The following is a 16,501-nucleotide window of genomic DNA, read 5'->3' as shown; positions in this document are numbered from 1 at the left end:
TTTGTATTTCATTTTCATGTCTTTTACTTGATTAGGACAGCACATACAAGAATACAGGACATGCAGTAAAGCTGGTTGAGACTAAGGCTAAGGTACTGTTAAATGATATTATATTAAATACACTGCAAGAGACCACTACTGGGAAAGTCATGCCCTTCTCATCTTGACTTTAAATTTAATTAATACTTATTAATCAAAAATTATTCCACAAATAATTATGGAGTGTTTACTACGTGCCAGATGCAGAGGTAAATTTACTACAAAGTTTATAAAGCATAAGCTTCTCTGCCTCTTATTTGTACATATCCTTCCCAGTACCTACTTTTGTACTTGAAATGTTAAATTTTTTTTTTAACTTTCTTTTTTAAATTGAAGTATAGTGGATTTACAATATTATAATATTTTCAGGTGTACAGCATAGTGATTCAGTATTTTTATAGATTATACTCCATTTAAAGTTATTATAAAATAATGGCTATATTTCCCTGTGCTGTACAGTATATCCTTGTTGCTTATCTTTTTTATACATAGAGGTTTGTATATCTTAATCCTATACCCCTATCTTGACCCTCCCACCCTTCTGTCTCCCCACTGGTACCATTAGTTTGTTTTCTATATCTGTGAGTCTTATCCTGTTTTGTTATATTTATTTGTTTATTTTTTATATTCCATATCTAAGTGATAATATACAGTATTTGTCTTTCTATGACTTATTTTACTAAGCATAATATTCTCTAGGTCAATTAAATTATTTTTCTTCAGAAGTATAAGTTTCAGGCCCCATAAAACATGTATCTACCCCCTGATGCCCATCCATCAAGGTTTTCACATACTAGTGAACTGTGTTACCATACCATACTTAGATGTTTAGAATCACGTGTCTCGGAGGCACATGGCACAAGGAGACATTGTAAGTTGTACAGTCCTTTTTTGTTTCCTTGGTCTCTTTTTGGAGACTTATTGTATAAGATTAAAATGGCATGTAATGGGTCTAAAGGGATAACATAGATGACAATAGATCTGAAAAGTGTCATATTGATAAATCCCAACCTTTACTGCCACCCAATCAGGATTACCTAGTTATGAATGGTTTTATTATAAAAGTGTTACTAATGTGGAAGCAAGTTTTCAGAAAAATATTCAGAAGAATGAACTATTTAGTTTCTGTCATTCTCAGCGACAATTTTTAATTTACTGTTTGCCAAACTGACTTATATTAGTAACATCTTTTAGCACTATTAAGTGAAATTGGCTTCCACTGAACAAAAGATGACAAACACTGAGAGTCTTTGGCTATGATCCATGTTTAAAAATTGACACATATTCTCTCTGTATCATCTAAGGTCTGGAATAAAAGACTTGTTATTCCTGGGAGCTCATTACCTTTCACAGGTGGTATTTAATGTACTACTATAATGAATATGCAGATTTACAACAAAAAGCATTTAAAGCTAAGGAGTCCCTGGTGGTCCAGTGTTAGGACTCGATGCTTTCACTGCTGAGGGCCCGGAATCAGTCCCTGGTTGGGGAACTAAGATTGTGCAAGCCGTGCAGCAAAACCAAAAAAAAAAAAAAAAAAACTATTCAAAGCTAAAAAAAAATCCTGAGTAGATTTTCATCTTGAAATCATACTTTGGACTAGTCACTGACAGATAAGTTTAACTATTATAATGTATTGATGTTGTTATAACCTTTTCTAATTTTTGTTAGGCTTCTGGGGATTGATAGGTTTGTATGAGATAACAGAAGCACTTACAAAGACATGCAACAGCTTCTACACATTTAAGACTACCATGTTCTGGCCCTCCTAGCTATAATATTTTACTTAGTTCAAATCAGTTGATAATATAAATTTTAAATTCATTAACTACAAGCTTTGCAGCTTTAAGCCTTGTCCAAAACTGCTTTCAGAACATTTAATTTCATGCTGCTTTATTTCAAGTAAAGTAAAATGTTGATACACTTCTCTTTGTACTTATTCAAAATAGCATTTCTTTTCATAGGACAAATCTGGTTAATAAGAAGTTTTAAGAATTAGGAATAAAATATTTCTGATAATGTGTTAATATTTTAGAAATATCATATTTGTAGATTTGAGGGAAAAGTAACTTTCAAGATAAGGAAGTCTATGAAATAATTTATCTCATAAGTTACATTAATATTAATATAAATTTTAGTAATCAGTTCTTAATGTCTACATAAGTATCTACATAAATAATCTTTTTTATATAAGAACAATGAATAATTATTTTAAATGTGAAAATATATGTAAAGAATTTAGATTTTGTTACCAAATGGAGAATTTACTTGGAATGACACTTATTTTCATGTTAGAATAAGTTTTTAAGTTTTTAATTCATAAATAAAACCTACTGCTTTTTTTAGGAGTTATATTTTTGGCTTGTTTGAATTTTGTCCTTGGAGCTACTGGTTTATTTAAATTCATCTATTTTAATCAATTCAAGTTTTTCATTTTATTCATGTTAACTAAGTTTTCATGTTTATTGCACTGTTGTATATATTATCATACTTTTTAAAATTCTTCTGATCATTTTATATACTGCTATATAGAATGATCAGAGTTATTCCCAGGATATTATAACAAAATTAAGTTACTATATATAGAAAACCCTAAAGACTCACAAAACTACTGATAAATGAATTCAGCAAGGTAGCAGGATACAAGATTAACATACAGAAATCAGTAGAGTTTCTTTACACTAACAATGAAATATCAGAACAGAATGTAAATAAACAATCCCTTTTAAAATCACATCTAAAAAAAAAACAACTTAGGAATAAACCTCACCAAGGAGGTGGAAGACTTACTTATATGCTGAGAACTACAAAACATTAGTAAAGGAAATTGAAGATGATTTAAAGAAATGGAAAGATATGCCATGCTCTAAGATTGGAAGAATTAAAATTGTTAAAATGACTATTCTACCCAAAGCAATCTACAGATTTAATGCAATCCCTATCAAATTACCCATGACATTTATCACAGAACTAGAACAAATAATCCTCAAATTTATATGGAAACATAAAAGACCCAGAATTGCCAAAGCAATCCTGAGGAAAAATAACCCTCCCAGACTTCAGACAATACTACAAAGCTAGAGTAATCGAAACAGTGTGATACTGGCACAAAAACAGACATATGGATCAATGGAACAGAATAGAGAGCCCAGAAATAGACCCACACACCTATGTTCAATTAATCTTCAAGAAAGGAGGCAAGAATATACAAATGGGAAGACACAGTCTCTTCAGCAAGTAGTTCTGGGAAAGTTGGACAGCTGCATGTAAATCAATGAAGTTAGAACACACCCTCACACTGTACACAAAAGTAAGTTCAAAGTGGCTTAAAGACTTAAATATAAGACATGACACCATAAAACTCCTAGAAGAGAACATAGGCACAACATTCTCTTACATAAATCACGCCAGTGTTTACTTAGGTCAGTCTCCCAAGGCAATAGAAATAAAAGCAAAAATAAACAAATGGGACCTAATCAAACTTCTAAGCTTTTGCACAGCAAACGAAACCATAAAACAAAAAGACAACCTACAGACTGGGAGAAGATATTTGCAAATGATGCAACCGACAAGGGCTTAATTTCCAAAATATATAAATAGTGCATACAATGCAATAACGAAAAAGCAAACAACCCAATCAAAAAATGGGCAGAAGACATAAACATTTCTCTAAGGAAGACCAACAGGTACATGGCCAACAGGCACATGAAAAGATGCTCATCATTGCTGATTATCAGAGAAATGCAAATCGAAACTGCAATGAGGTACCACCTCACACCAGTCAGAATGGCCATAATTAAAAAGTCTACAAATCATAAATGATGGAGAGGATGGGGAGAAAAGGGAACCCTCTTACACTGTTGGTAGGAATGTAAATTGGTACAGCCACTATGGAGAACAGTATGGAGGTTCCTTAAAAAACTAAAAATTGAGGTACTATATGATCCAGCAATCCCACTCCTGGGCATATACCCAGACAAAACTATAATTAGGAAATATACATGCACCCCCTATGTTCATAACAGCACTATTTACAATAGTCAAGATATGGACATAATCTAAATGTCCATCGATAGATGAATGGGTAAAGAAGATGTGATATGTGTATACGTACGTGTATGTGTATATATATATTTACACACACACACACACAATGGAATATTACTCAGCCATGAAAAACAATGAAATAATGCCATTTGCAGCAACATGGATGGATCTGGAGATTATCAAACTAAATGAAGTAAGTCAGAGAGAAAGACAAATACCATATGATACCACTTTATGTGGAATCTAAAATATGACACAAAAGAACAAATCTATGAAACAGACTTACAGACATAGAGAACAGAACTGTGGTTGCCAAGGGGTGGGGGGGAGGAAAGGATTGAGAGTGTGAGATTAGCAGATTCAAACTATTATATATAGGATGGATAAAGAACAAGGTCCTACTGTATAGCACAGGGAACTATATTCAATATCTTGTGATAAACCATAATGGAAAAGAATATGAATAAGAATATATGTATAACTGAATCACTTTGCTGTACAGCAGAAATTAACACATTGTAAACCAACTATGCTTCAATAAAATTAAGAAAAAACAAAAAACCATCAAGTTCCCAAACAATGTTTTAATATGCTACTAAAACACTAAAACAGAAGTTTTATTTAAAAACAGGGATATAGATGAATATATATGCATCTTTAGTTTTATATATATATACTATATATATAGTATATATATATATAGTGTGTGTGTATATATATATATATATATATATATATATATATACTATAAATGAAGGATAAAACCGAAAGTGATGACCTCACTTTTGGTGAGAAGGACTAAGAAGATGTGACCCTAACCAGGAGAAAAAATGGTCACTTGAAACAGACCCAAATGAACTAATGGTTTACAGGAAACACAGGAGACAGAGGAACATATTAATAAGCACTCCAAAGATATGAGGTTGGCACATGTCAAAATATGAGAAACTCTATACGGCAAATGGTTCAGTTTATTCAACAGCAAAACTGCAAAACAAGTGGGGAAAAGAGAGAAAGCTGGAAGTCAGATTAAAATAAACCACTGAGGGACTTTACTGGTGGCACAGTGGTTAAGAATCCGCCTTCTAGTGCAGGGTACATGGGTTCAATCCCTGGTCCGGGAAGATCCCACATGTGGTGGAGCAACTAAGCCCATGTGCCACAACTACTGAAGCCTGCGGGCCTAGAGCCCATGTTCCGCAACAAGAGAAGCCACCACAACGAGAAACCCGCGCACCACAACGAAGAGTAGCCCCAGCTCACTGCAACTGGAGAAAGCCCACGTGCAGTAACAAAGACCCAACACAGCCAAAAAATATATAAATAAATAAATAAAATTTTAAATAAATACAAAAAAGAAAAAAAATAGACTTTAAACCACTGAGACACATCAACCAAATGTAACGTTGGACCTGGTTGATCCTGAGATACAACTACCTTTTAGATTTTTTAAAATAAATACTTCTGGAGATAACAGAGAAATCTGAACATCAATTGGATTATTTGATGATATTAAGAAACTAAGGGGAGAGACTTCCCTGGTGGTCCAGTGGTTAAGAATCTGCCCTGCAATGCAGTGGATGCCGGTTCCATCCCTGGTTGGGGAACTAGGATCCCACATGACACAGGGCAGCTAAGCCTGCGCACCACAACTAGAGAGCCTGCGTGCTGCAACGAGAAAGCCGACGCACTCTGGAGCTTGCACACCACAACTACAGAGCCCACTCACTCTGGAGCCCGTGAGCCACAACTACTAAGCCTGCGTGCCACAACTAGAGAGAAGCCTGTGTACTGCAACAAAAGATCCCGCGTGCTGCACCTAAGACCTGATGCAGCCAATAAATAAATAAAATAAGTAAGAAACTAAGAGGAATTTCTTTAGATTTAATAGTAGTATTGTGATGATGTTTCTTTAAAAAAAACAACAACAAAACTTCTCTTTCAGAGATATATAATGAAGCATTTAAAGTAAAATAATACGTTGCTTCAAAATAATCCAAAATGGGATGTAGGGTGGTTGGAAATATAAATGAAAACTGTTTGGTCATGTATAGGTACTTGTTGAAGTTAGGTGATTGGTATATGGCAGTTCATTATTTTATTCCCTCTGTATTTTATCCATGATAAAAATAAATTCAAAACAAAATTAATAGTATCCTTCTCTTTAAAAACAAATTTTCTTTGCCGTAGTTCTGTCCTTTTCAATCCTAGTTTGTGTGTGTGTGTGTTTGTCTTCTTTTTCTAAGCCTTGATGATATTTTTCTAAACTATTATCTTACAGGTCTTTTCTAGAAAATGGCTTTGATTTTATTGAGAAATTCTACTTTAAAAAATTTAATTCTTTTATCTTCATTAATTTCATTTCTCTACATTCTTTGGATTTATTTGTCTTTGTTCTCTTGAGATGAAAGCACAGGTCATTTATTTTCAATCTTTTAAAAAAAATAATGAATTTAAAGCTATGAAATTTCTTCTGAGTATTACTGCTTTGGCTGCAAGCCACAGACCTTGATATGTAATATTTTCATTGCCATTAAGTTACAATTTCCACTTTGAGATCACCTTTAGCCAAAGAGTTATTAATAAGTATGTTGTTAAATTTGGGGGCACATGTTATTTTTTATCAGGGTGATCTTTTTTTAAAAATTTTATTTATTTATTTTTGGCTGCGTTGGGTCTTCACTGCTGTGCACGGGCCTTCTCTAGTTGTGGTGAACGGGGGCTACTCTTTGTTGTGGTGCACAGGCTTCTCATTGCAGTGGCTTCTCTTGTTGTGGAGCATGGGCTCTAGGCACGTGGGCTCAGTAGCTGTGACTTGTGGGCTCTAGAGTGCAGGCCCAGTAGTTGTGGTACACAGGCTTAGTTGCTCTGTGGCATGTGGGATCTTCCCGGACCAGGCCTCCAACCCATGTCCCCTGCACTTGCAGGTGGATTCTTTTTTTTTTTTTTGCGGTACACAGGCCTCTCACTGCTGTGGCCTCTCCCATTGAGGAGCGCAGGCTCCGGATGCGCAGGCTCAGCGGCCATGGCTCACGGGCCCAGTCGCTCCGCAACATGTGGCATCTTCCCGGACCAGGGCACGAACCCGTGTCCCCTGCATCGGCAGGCGGACTCTCAACCACTGCACCACCAGGGAAGCCCTGGCAGGTGGATTCTTAACCACTGCACCACCAGGGAAGTCCTGGGGTGATCTTTTTATAGTTAGTTTTTACTTTTACTGCACAGAAGTCACTGAATATGATTTCTGTGGTAGAAATATGTGGAATATGTTGATATTTCCTTGGTGGCTTAGATATGATTATTTAAAATGACTTTATTAATAATATGCATTCTTTAATATGTTTAATAATATGTTTATTAAACATATCTTCATTAGGTCAAGTTTTCTAATTATGTTCTTAAAATCCTTAATATCCTTACTGTCTTTTTCCTTCTCAGTGTATGGTTTTCAGAGAAGGGTGTGCTAACATCCTGCACTTTGTGGATTTTTCAACTTTTCCTTGAAGGTTTTTTTTTTTTAGAATATATTTTGGAGCTCTGTAGTTAAATGAATAGTGCTATCTCTATTTGATGGATTATTTCTATGATTATCAACTATGTTATTATAAAGGATCTCTATTAGTTATCAATTGCTGCACAACAAATTACCCCCAAAGTTAGTAGCTTAAAACAATAAACATCAATTATACCATAATTTCTGAGGGTCAGGAATCCAAGAAGACTTAACTGGGCAATTTGGACTCAGGGTCTCTCATGAGGTTGCAGTCAAGATGTTGGCCAGAGGAGCAGTCATCTGAAAGTTTGTGTATGAAGGCCCTGCTTCTAGATGGCTCATTCACATGGCTGGCAAATGCAGTTCCTTACCGGCCATTTATCAGACGCATCTGTATCTCACTGCATAGGCCTCTCCATAGGGCTGCTTGAATGTCCTCATGACATGGCAGCTAGCTTCCCCCAGAGCAAGTGATCAGAGAGAAAGGGGCAAAAAGGAAGCCACAACACATTTTATTACCTAGTTTCAGAAGTCACACTTCATAGCTGAAGTTAGTTACTACGTCCAGATCACATTCAAGGGGATGAGAGGATAAGGCACCACCTTTCGAAAAGAGGAGTATCTGGGGCTTCCCTGGTGGCACAGTGGTTGAGAATCTGCCTGCCAATGCAGGGGACACCGGTTTGAGTCATGGTCTGGGAGGATCCCACATGCCGCAGAGCGGCTGGGCCCGTGAGCCACAACTACTGAGCCTGCGCGTCTGGAGCCTGTGCTCCGCAACGAGAGACCGCAATAGTGAGTGGCCCCCGCTTGCCACAACTAGAGAAAGCCCTCGCACAGAAACGAAGACCCAACACAGCCAAAAATAAATAAATTAATTAAAAAAAAAAAAAGAGTATCAAAGAATTTGAGCACATGCTTTAAAAGTGCCTCACCTTCTTTTTCCCTTTTAATACTTTTGTCTTCAGATATTTTCTTCTGACAGTTGGTTTTGGAAGCATTTATTATATATATTTTTCCATTTGAACCATGTTATTTTGGGTTTGGAGTGTTTTATATATGCAGCACATGCCTGGATATTTAAAAATCCAATTTTGTGGTCTCTGATTTTCAGTAGGTGAATTTAATTCATTGACATTATAATTACTGATGCTTAGACATTCTTGCCAGCTTATTTTTTACTTTCTATTTGCCACACCCTTATTTATTTCCTTTTGATTATTTCCTATTTGTTCTGTAATAATTTATCAAGTCGTCTTTTTTGTGTTTTTATTTACTGATTCTAAAGTTACGCCATTTGTATTGGTCTGTTAGGGCTGCCATAAGAAAATACCAAAGTCTGGGCACATTAAACAAGAGAAATACTATTTTCTCACAGTTCAGGAGGCTGGAAGTTCAAGACGAAGCTGCTGACAGGTTTGGTTTCTCCTGAGGCCTCTCTCATTGGCTTGCAGGTGACCACCTTCTTGCTGGATTTGCCTCTGTGCACATGCATCCCTGTTGTCTCTTCCTCTTCTTACAAATACACCAGTCATATTGGATTAGGGCTCCACCTCCACAACCTCACTTAACCTTAACTGTATCTTTAAAGGCCTCACTTCCAAATACAGTCACATTAGGGGTTACAGCTTCTACATATCAATTTGGAAAGACAGGGGGACACAATTCAGTTCATAAAATCACCCTTCATATTTTTCTGGTGAATATTCTTAAATTCTTAACATACTCACAACACCTTATTTTTCTAACAATACCTGGGGTTTATCAGTATTTACTTACTTTGACTTCTCCACTCACCCACCTTGCTACAACCTGATTATTCACCCTTGCTATCCCAGGAACATTTTTCTGATTCCTAGTATCCCCTTTCCCAGGGCATGGAGAACTTTTGGTGCTTCTTTCAACTTTGGGAGCCATCTTATCTGGACATTTAGGTTTCTGCTTTCTTTTTTCAATCTTATTTTGTGTGTTTTACAGTTTTCAGTGGATTCCTCACAGCTTCCGGTCTCTTATGTATTCTTGATTTGAATTCCAGTTATAAATTTTAACCACACACACATATGTTCCATCATTTATAGAGATGTGGCACAGGAGGGAGAAGTTGATGTATACACTCAATCCAGTGTCTTAAAACAGAAGAGGTACATTTCATTTATAGATTAATTCTTCAGAGTAGAGACTTCTGACTGGGAAAATTTGAACTTGGAAATCCAAGATAGGTTTGAGTCAATAGAGGTCAGAAAATTCTATATTCATAATATTGTATATAATGTATATAGTAAATGTCAATTCTTGCTTCAGAAGTTTACAGGTATAAAACTCTTCTAAATAAAAACAGTGCCAAAGAAGCTATTTTATGTCAACTTGATCACCAATTAAGTGCCTAGGAGCGGCAGATGTAAGCCACGCTATAGAAATAATGCCAACGGAAGACAAACTACGCAATAGTATCATGCCAAGGGAAGGCACAGATGGCTGGAGAGCAGCAGCTATAGGTCTTTTTATAGCATTATCAAACAGCACACACTTGACATTCCAACTGGTCCTGTGCCAATGGCCAAGGTAATTAGGGATGTCAACATGAGAAAGTTCAGAAGGCACAGTCATCCTCATGCCATCCATTTGGGGCCAGAGAATCAATCTTGGGTAGTAAATGACTGTCTTTTATGCCACAGTAATAATTAAGTTGGAGAGGTCACTTGAATTTTGAAAAGCAGAATAAGGTCCCAAAGACACAGAATTAAAAGTATTTCTGTGACCAACAAAAATAGACTTCAAAACCACACAGCTTCTACTTAGAGAAACAATGTCTAGAGCTGTGACAATAGTGAAAATTTAAAATATTCTCAGTTTAGAAAAGTTTCAAGTACAGTACAAAGATCTTTTTTTTCTGAATTATTGGAGACTAAGTTGCCAACACACTCTTGAATACATTAGTGTTTATTTCCTATAAATTTGGATATTCTCCTTTATAACCACAATTAAATCATGAAATTAACATAGATAACATTACTCCCACTTAATCACTGAAATTTCACCAATTGTTCCAGTAACAGTTCACAGCACACAGATCCGTTTCTTGATAGATTTAGTTGGTATGTATCTTTAGTCTCCTTATATAGTATAAAATAGTTCAGTCTTTTCACTGATGTGAACTTGGAATTTTTGAAGAGTATAGGCTAGTTATTAGAATGTCCCTTAATTTGGGTTCAATTGGTATTTCCTCATGATTAGATCCAGATTTTGCACTTTTTTTTGCAGGAAAGCCACAGAAGGGCTGTTGTGTTCTTATAACAATATATAAGGTAGCAAATTATTTTTATTTGCTCCATTTTGATCATTTGATTAACATGGTGTCTACCAGCCTTCTCCACTGTAAAGTAACTTTTTCCTTTTGTAAATAATACATATTTTGTGGGGAAATATTTTGAGACTATGTAAATAATATCCTGTATCTCATGAAACTTTCTCTCACAGTTACAGCATTCATTAATGACTGTTGCCTTATTCAACTATTACTATGATGTTTGCCAAATTGTGATTTTTTTTCATTTTATCATTCCTTTTATATTTATTAAATGGCTTTCTTTATTTGTGTACTTACTTGTATCAGTATGGAGTCAGGGTGCCTCATTTTATATAATGGATTACAGGTATACTCTGGAGATATTGTGGGTTCAGCTCCAGACCACTGCAATAAAGTGAATATTACAATAAAGCAAGTCACAAGAATGTTTTGGTTTCCTACTGCATATAAAATTTATGTTTACACCATACTGTAGTCTATTGAGCGTGCAGTAGCATTAGGTCTTAAAAAACATTGTACATACCTTAATTTTAAAATGCTTTACTGCTAAAAAAAAATGCTAACCATCATCTGAATCTTCAGTGAGTTGTGGTAGTAACATCAAAAATTACTGTTCACATATCACCATAACAAATATAATAATAATGAAAAAGTTTGAAACATTGCAAGAATTACCAAAATGTGACACAAAGCCATGAAATGAGCAAATGCTGTTGGAAAAATGGTGTGTGTGATAGACTTGCCTGAGGTAGGGTTGCAACAAACTTTTAATTTGTAAAACATGCAGTATCTGTAAAGCACAATAAAGTGGAGGCGCAATATAATGAGGTACGCCTGTATAATCATCCCATACATTTTGATATGTTCATAACATTTTGTTATGAACAAATGTTCATAACATTTTGATATGTTAATTTAAATTCAATTAAAAATATTTCCAAGTTTCTCTTGTGATTTCTTTGATCCATGAGACTTTCAGAGAAGCGCCGTTTAATATGCAAATAGTTGGGAACTGTAGATATATGAATGTTATTGACTTGTAATTTAATTCCTTTGGTGTCATATTTCAGTCTACTAAAGTGTATTGTGCCTTATTTTATGGACCAGCAGATAGTCTATGTTTAGTGAATATTCCACATACATTTGAAAAGAACGTGCATTCTAAAGTTGTTGGATGTGGATTCAAAAACTGTCAGGGTTAATTAAGTTGGTTAAAAGGTTCACTAATCTTTATGGATTTTTTTTTTTTTTTTTTACCACTTGTTCTGTGAATTACATTTGTCTATTCCTCTTTTTTGCTATCAGCTTTTGCTTCACATATTTGAAACTCAGTTATTTTGTACATAAACATTTAGAATTATGTCTTTCTGCTGAACTTTCATTATCACAAGTGTCCTTCTTTGTCTCTAGTAATACTTCCTTTGTCCTGAAGTCTAATTTGTCTGATACCTTACTGTTTGCATGGTACATCTTTTTAATTTCAATTTATTGTGTCATAATAACTGAAGTGTTTCTCTTATACACAGAATATAATTAGGTCTTGCTTTTTATCCAGTTACACAATCTTGGACTAGAAAAAAAATTCAATCTCTGCTTTTTAATTGTAGTGTGCAGTTAATTTGAATTTAATGTAATTATAAATGTTTGGGTTTAAGTATACCATCTTGCTTATTTGTTTTCTGTTTGTTCTCCTGTACTCCCCTCTTTTGGGTTGAGTATTTTTTATGTATTTTTAAATTTCCTCTATTGACTTTTTAAAGTTGCATATCTATTTAAATTTTTAAGAAAATCCTTTCAGCACTACAATACGCAATCTTAATCACAGTCTACTTAGAATTAATATTATACCACTTCAGGTAAAAGGTACGAACGTTACAGCAGTATAATTTCATTTATCCCAAACCCCCGTGATGTTAGTGTCATTCATTTCATATCTACATAGGTTATAAACACCACAATGTATTGTTGGTATTTTTCCTCTAAACAGTTATCTTTTAAAGAAATTTTGGCACGAGGAAAAAATACTTTTATGATTAATCCATGTTTACCATTTCCAGAGCTCTTTATTCTTTTATGTATATCCACATTTGGCATCATATTTGTTCTGCCTGAAGAATATCCTTTAATTTTTCTTATGGTGCAGGTCTGTTTGTGCTGAGTTGTCTCAGCTTTCATTTATTCAAAAGTGTCTTTATTTCATTCTCATTTTATGGTAATTTTCACTAGATATAAAATTTTGTGTTGAGAGTTTTGATTTTTTCAGTACATTAAAGGTGTTGTTCCATTATCTTTTGGTATCATTGCTTCTGATGAGAAGTCAGCGATAATTCCTATTAGTTGCTGATCATTTTACGTAATTTTTTTTTCTGGGTATTTTAAAGACTTTTCTCTTCATCATTGGTTTCAATAGTCTGGATATGCTGTGCGAGGATGTTGTGTGCCTGGGTAAAGCTTTCTTCTATCTGGAGTTCACTGAGCATCTTGGATCTGTAGACTGATGTTTTCCACCAATTACATGTATTTTAGAGCACTTGACTTTGTCTCACATGTTAGTTCTTGTTCATTTTTTGCAATATTTTTCTTTCTTTTATTCAAATTAGATGATCTCTATTGAACTATCCTCACTAATCCTAAGTCACTAATCCTTTATTATACAGTGTCTATTATTTTTCTAAGTAGAATTTTTGATTTCAGATTTCATATTTTTCATCTCTAGAATTCTTCCCCCCATGGTTTTTAATAGTTTCTATGTCTCTGCTAAGAATCCCTATATATTCAGTCATTATGTTCTTTTCTTTTAAAATCCTTGAACATATTTATAATAGCTGCTCCAAAGTGCTTGTCTGCTCATTTCAACATCTGGGTCATCTCAGGGTCTGTTACTATTAGCTTCTCTTTCTCTTCATAATACATCACATTCCCCTGCTTCTTCACACACCTAGTAATGTGCGACATTGTTTATGCTTGACATTGTGGATATCACATTTCAGGGAGCTTGGATTATACTGTCCTTCTTTAAAGGATATTGAGTTTTGTACCAGCAAGGCACTAAATATGCGGTAGATTCTTTTGATCCTGTCAAATTGGTTTTATGATATTTAAAGGCAGATCTATTTCAGTTTTGTAAATAGTATGTGGTCCTTATTCTTAAAGCATGGCATTTCTGAGGTTTCATATAAATGCTCAATGAGGTTGCTTCACTTTGGCTGAACCAGAATTAAAGCATGTCTCAGCACTCTGCAGCCTCTCCATTCACTCTCATTGTCACAGCAGAGGCTCTTTGATAGGCCTTGTCTACTTGCAGCCTACTCTCCCATCAAGGACCCAAAGGGAACCACCATGAAGACTTCTGGGTCCCCACTCTTCACACAGATTCTCCCTTTCTGGTATCTTGCCCCACAAATTCTAGACTCCTCATCATCCCTGAATTCTGAACTCTTTATCTCTGGCTCTTCAGCTGAGTGATATCACTGGTCTCTGCTCTGGAAGTTGTATACAGGGCTCATCTGTGTATTCTCCATTTTTTGAGGAATCATGGTCCTGCTGTCCTTATTGTCCACTGCCTAAATACAGTTGTCTCACATATTTTGTCCAGTTTCACAGTAGGAGGGCAGGTCTGAAAACCAATGTCTCCATTGGCTGGAAGTGGAAGATTTCCCCTTCCCTTACCTCACCAGTAATATTTTCAAACAGTTGAGCCAATATTAATTACATCATGATTTCTCTTTGTTTTGGTTTTAGTAAGAAACAGCCTTGAACTATAGGGACCAATGAGAAGCTGATGCTTTTCTAAAGGACAAGAGATTGGGGATGGACACAAAAAGTGTTACACCTGTCCAGTTCACATGACACTCTAAGATACAACTCTTCTTTGTGTCTCCCAAGATGCAGATGGGTTCTCAAAGAGTAGATTCATGGTTCTGGAAGATCTGTCAATATGATGACTAGCATAAACCACATCTACCTGAAAGAAAATCATGCCTAAACATGTGAAAGTGTTCTTTCCTGGAGACATGAATGAGAAAATAGGGAAATAGGCAATTGGTGCTACTTTTCTGTGATCCTTTTCATATTCACTGCACACAACAGACGCTTCCTTTTTACTACAGACAAACTTTAAGAGCACTTAATTTGGATGAATCATCTCCCCAATAAGCTGGGGTTCTGTAAATCGTTCAAGCAAGATCAGATTATCATGTAGATTGTCATTCTACAATAAGCAGTCTTACTGAAATCTTTGTGCATTTTCATAAAAAATAAAAGGGAAACAATAGCTTTCTTAGACTTAGTTATGGGTAGTTACCAAGTCACAAATTGCTAACTTTTGGAGAACTTCCAAATCTTTTGTTTATATAAGCAGTTTGGTATAATTGGAAATGACATGGAGTTTAGAGTCAAACACATCTGAGTTTGAATCACGATTTTCAGTTTTCCTTATCAGTTTTGTCAACTATAAAATAGGTATAATAATTCTGTTGGTTAGGATTATTATGAAAATTAAATAAGATAACATGCAAAGCCTCTGGCATAATGCCTGGCATTTTGCAGATGATTAAGAAAAGTTAACTTCTTTAATTTTTTGAGCTGTAATGATTTTGTTCCTGATAATCATAAAGCACTTGCATGCCCTCAAGCAAGACAGACTATAAATTTAAGCAGGCATAATCACAAATATCTCCTACTGTTATCAAAGGAGAGACTTGCATTATTAATCCTACAAGATTAAAACAATTCTTGAACTTGAAGAGCTGTAATTTTTTTTTTTACTTTCTTGAAAATGAGTTAAAATAGGAAAAAATTAGGTTCTTCTCTTTAGTTCTTTTACTTTAATTGAGTGATAAGCCCTAGTATGCAGTATTTTATAAAATTTCATTTGATCCATTTGGGGCATAAAACTGATGACATGTTATGCTTAAAAGTAGAATTTGTCACATTTAAGGCTCTTAGTGATTAATAGTTCAAACATAATAGCACACTGCAGGGAGTTATACAGAATTGGAAAGCAGCTAGTGCCAAGTTTAACACTTCACTCACCTTCCAAAAATATACTGCAGAACTTCTGATTCCAGTTATCCAGATAAGGATATAAAAGAGAATACTCTTACTGAGAATGACTAGAACAGCTGGATAAAATAATTTCTGAAATTCTGTTTGAAGACACTGGAGACCTACCAAGACAGTGAGTATCTGAAAGACCCAAGTTCCTAGACAGAAGCAAAGCCCAGAGAGGTATAAGCCTGATATTTGGTGCTGCTTTTGCTTTCAAAGCATTTGCCAATTTGTAATTGGTGGCCAAGAGCCTGAGAAAATGCACAGAAAGTAGTGTTTGAAAAGTTGAGAAACTGCACAGAGCTTTAGGTAGAGTTTCAGGTACTGGGCTAAAAGTACAAAGTTATACTTCAGAGATTGCTGAGGCAGAGCTTTCAGCTGGGACTCCTGAAGGGCTACATTCTTGATAAATATAAAGTGGAAATAAACCACCTCTCAGACTGAAATTCAGCTTCAAATAAATTCAACTCCAGAATAGATTAAAATGTTGTTTAACCTTTACCCTAATTATTTGCCAGAAACAAAAATAAATTCTTTCTGGAGGAAAATAACATCATATACAGCCT

The 16,501-nt window shown here is 35.0% G+C and overlaps 1 protein-coding gene across 1 annotated transcript in view; it reads right to left on the bottom strand.

Annotated features, from left to right (window-relative positions):
- WDPCP (WD repeat containing planar cell polarity effector) overlaps positions 1–16,501 on the bottom strand; it is a 274,720-nt gene that overhangs the window by 28,186 nt on the left and 230,033 nt on the right. The window contains exon 16 of the mRNA XM_049695803.1: positions 11,184–11,270. Coding sequence (XP_049551760.1) covers positions 11,184–11,270 — 87 coding nt within the window. The remainder of the gene's footprint in view (positions 1–11,183; positions 11,271–16,501) is intronic.

The sequence above is a fragment of the Orcinus orca genome, chromosome 13 (assembly GCF_937001465.1).
Source record: "Orcinus orca chromosome 13, mOrcOrc1.1, whole genome shotgun sequence".
In the NCBI taxonomy this organism is placed as follows: domain Eukaryota; kingdom Metazoa; phylum Chordata; class Mammalia; order Artiodactyla; family Delphinidae; genus Orcinus; species Orcinus orca.
Note: the sequence above shows the minus strand (reverse complement) of the source record. Positions and strands in the feature narration are given on the sequence as shown.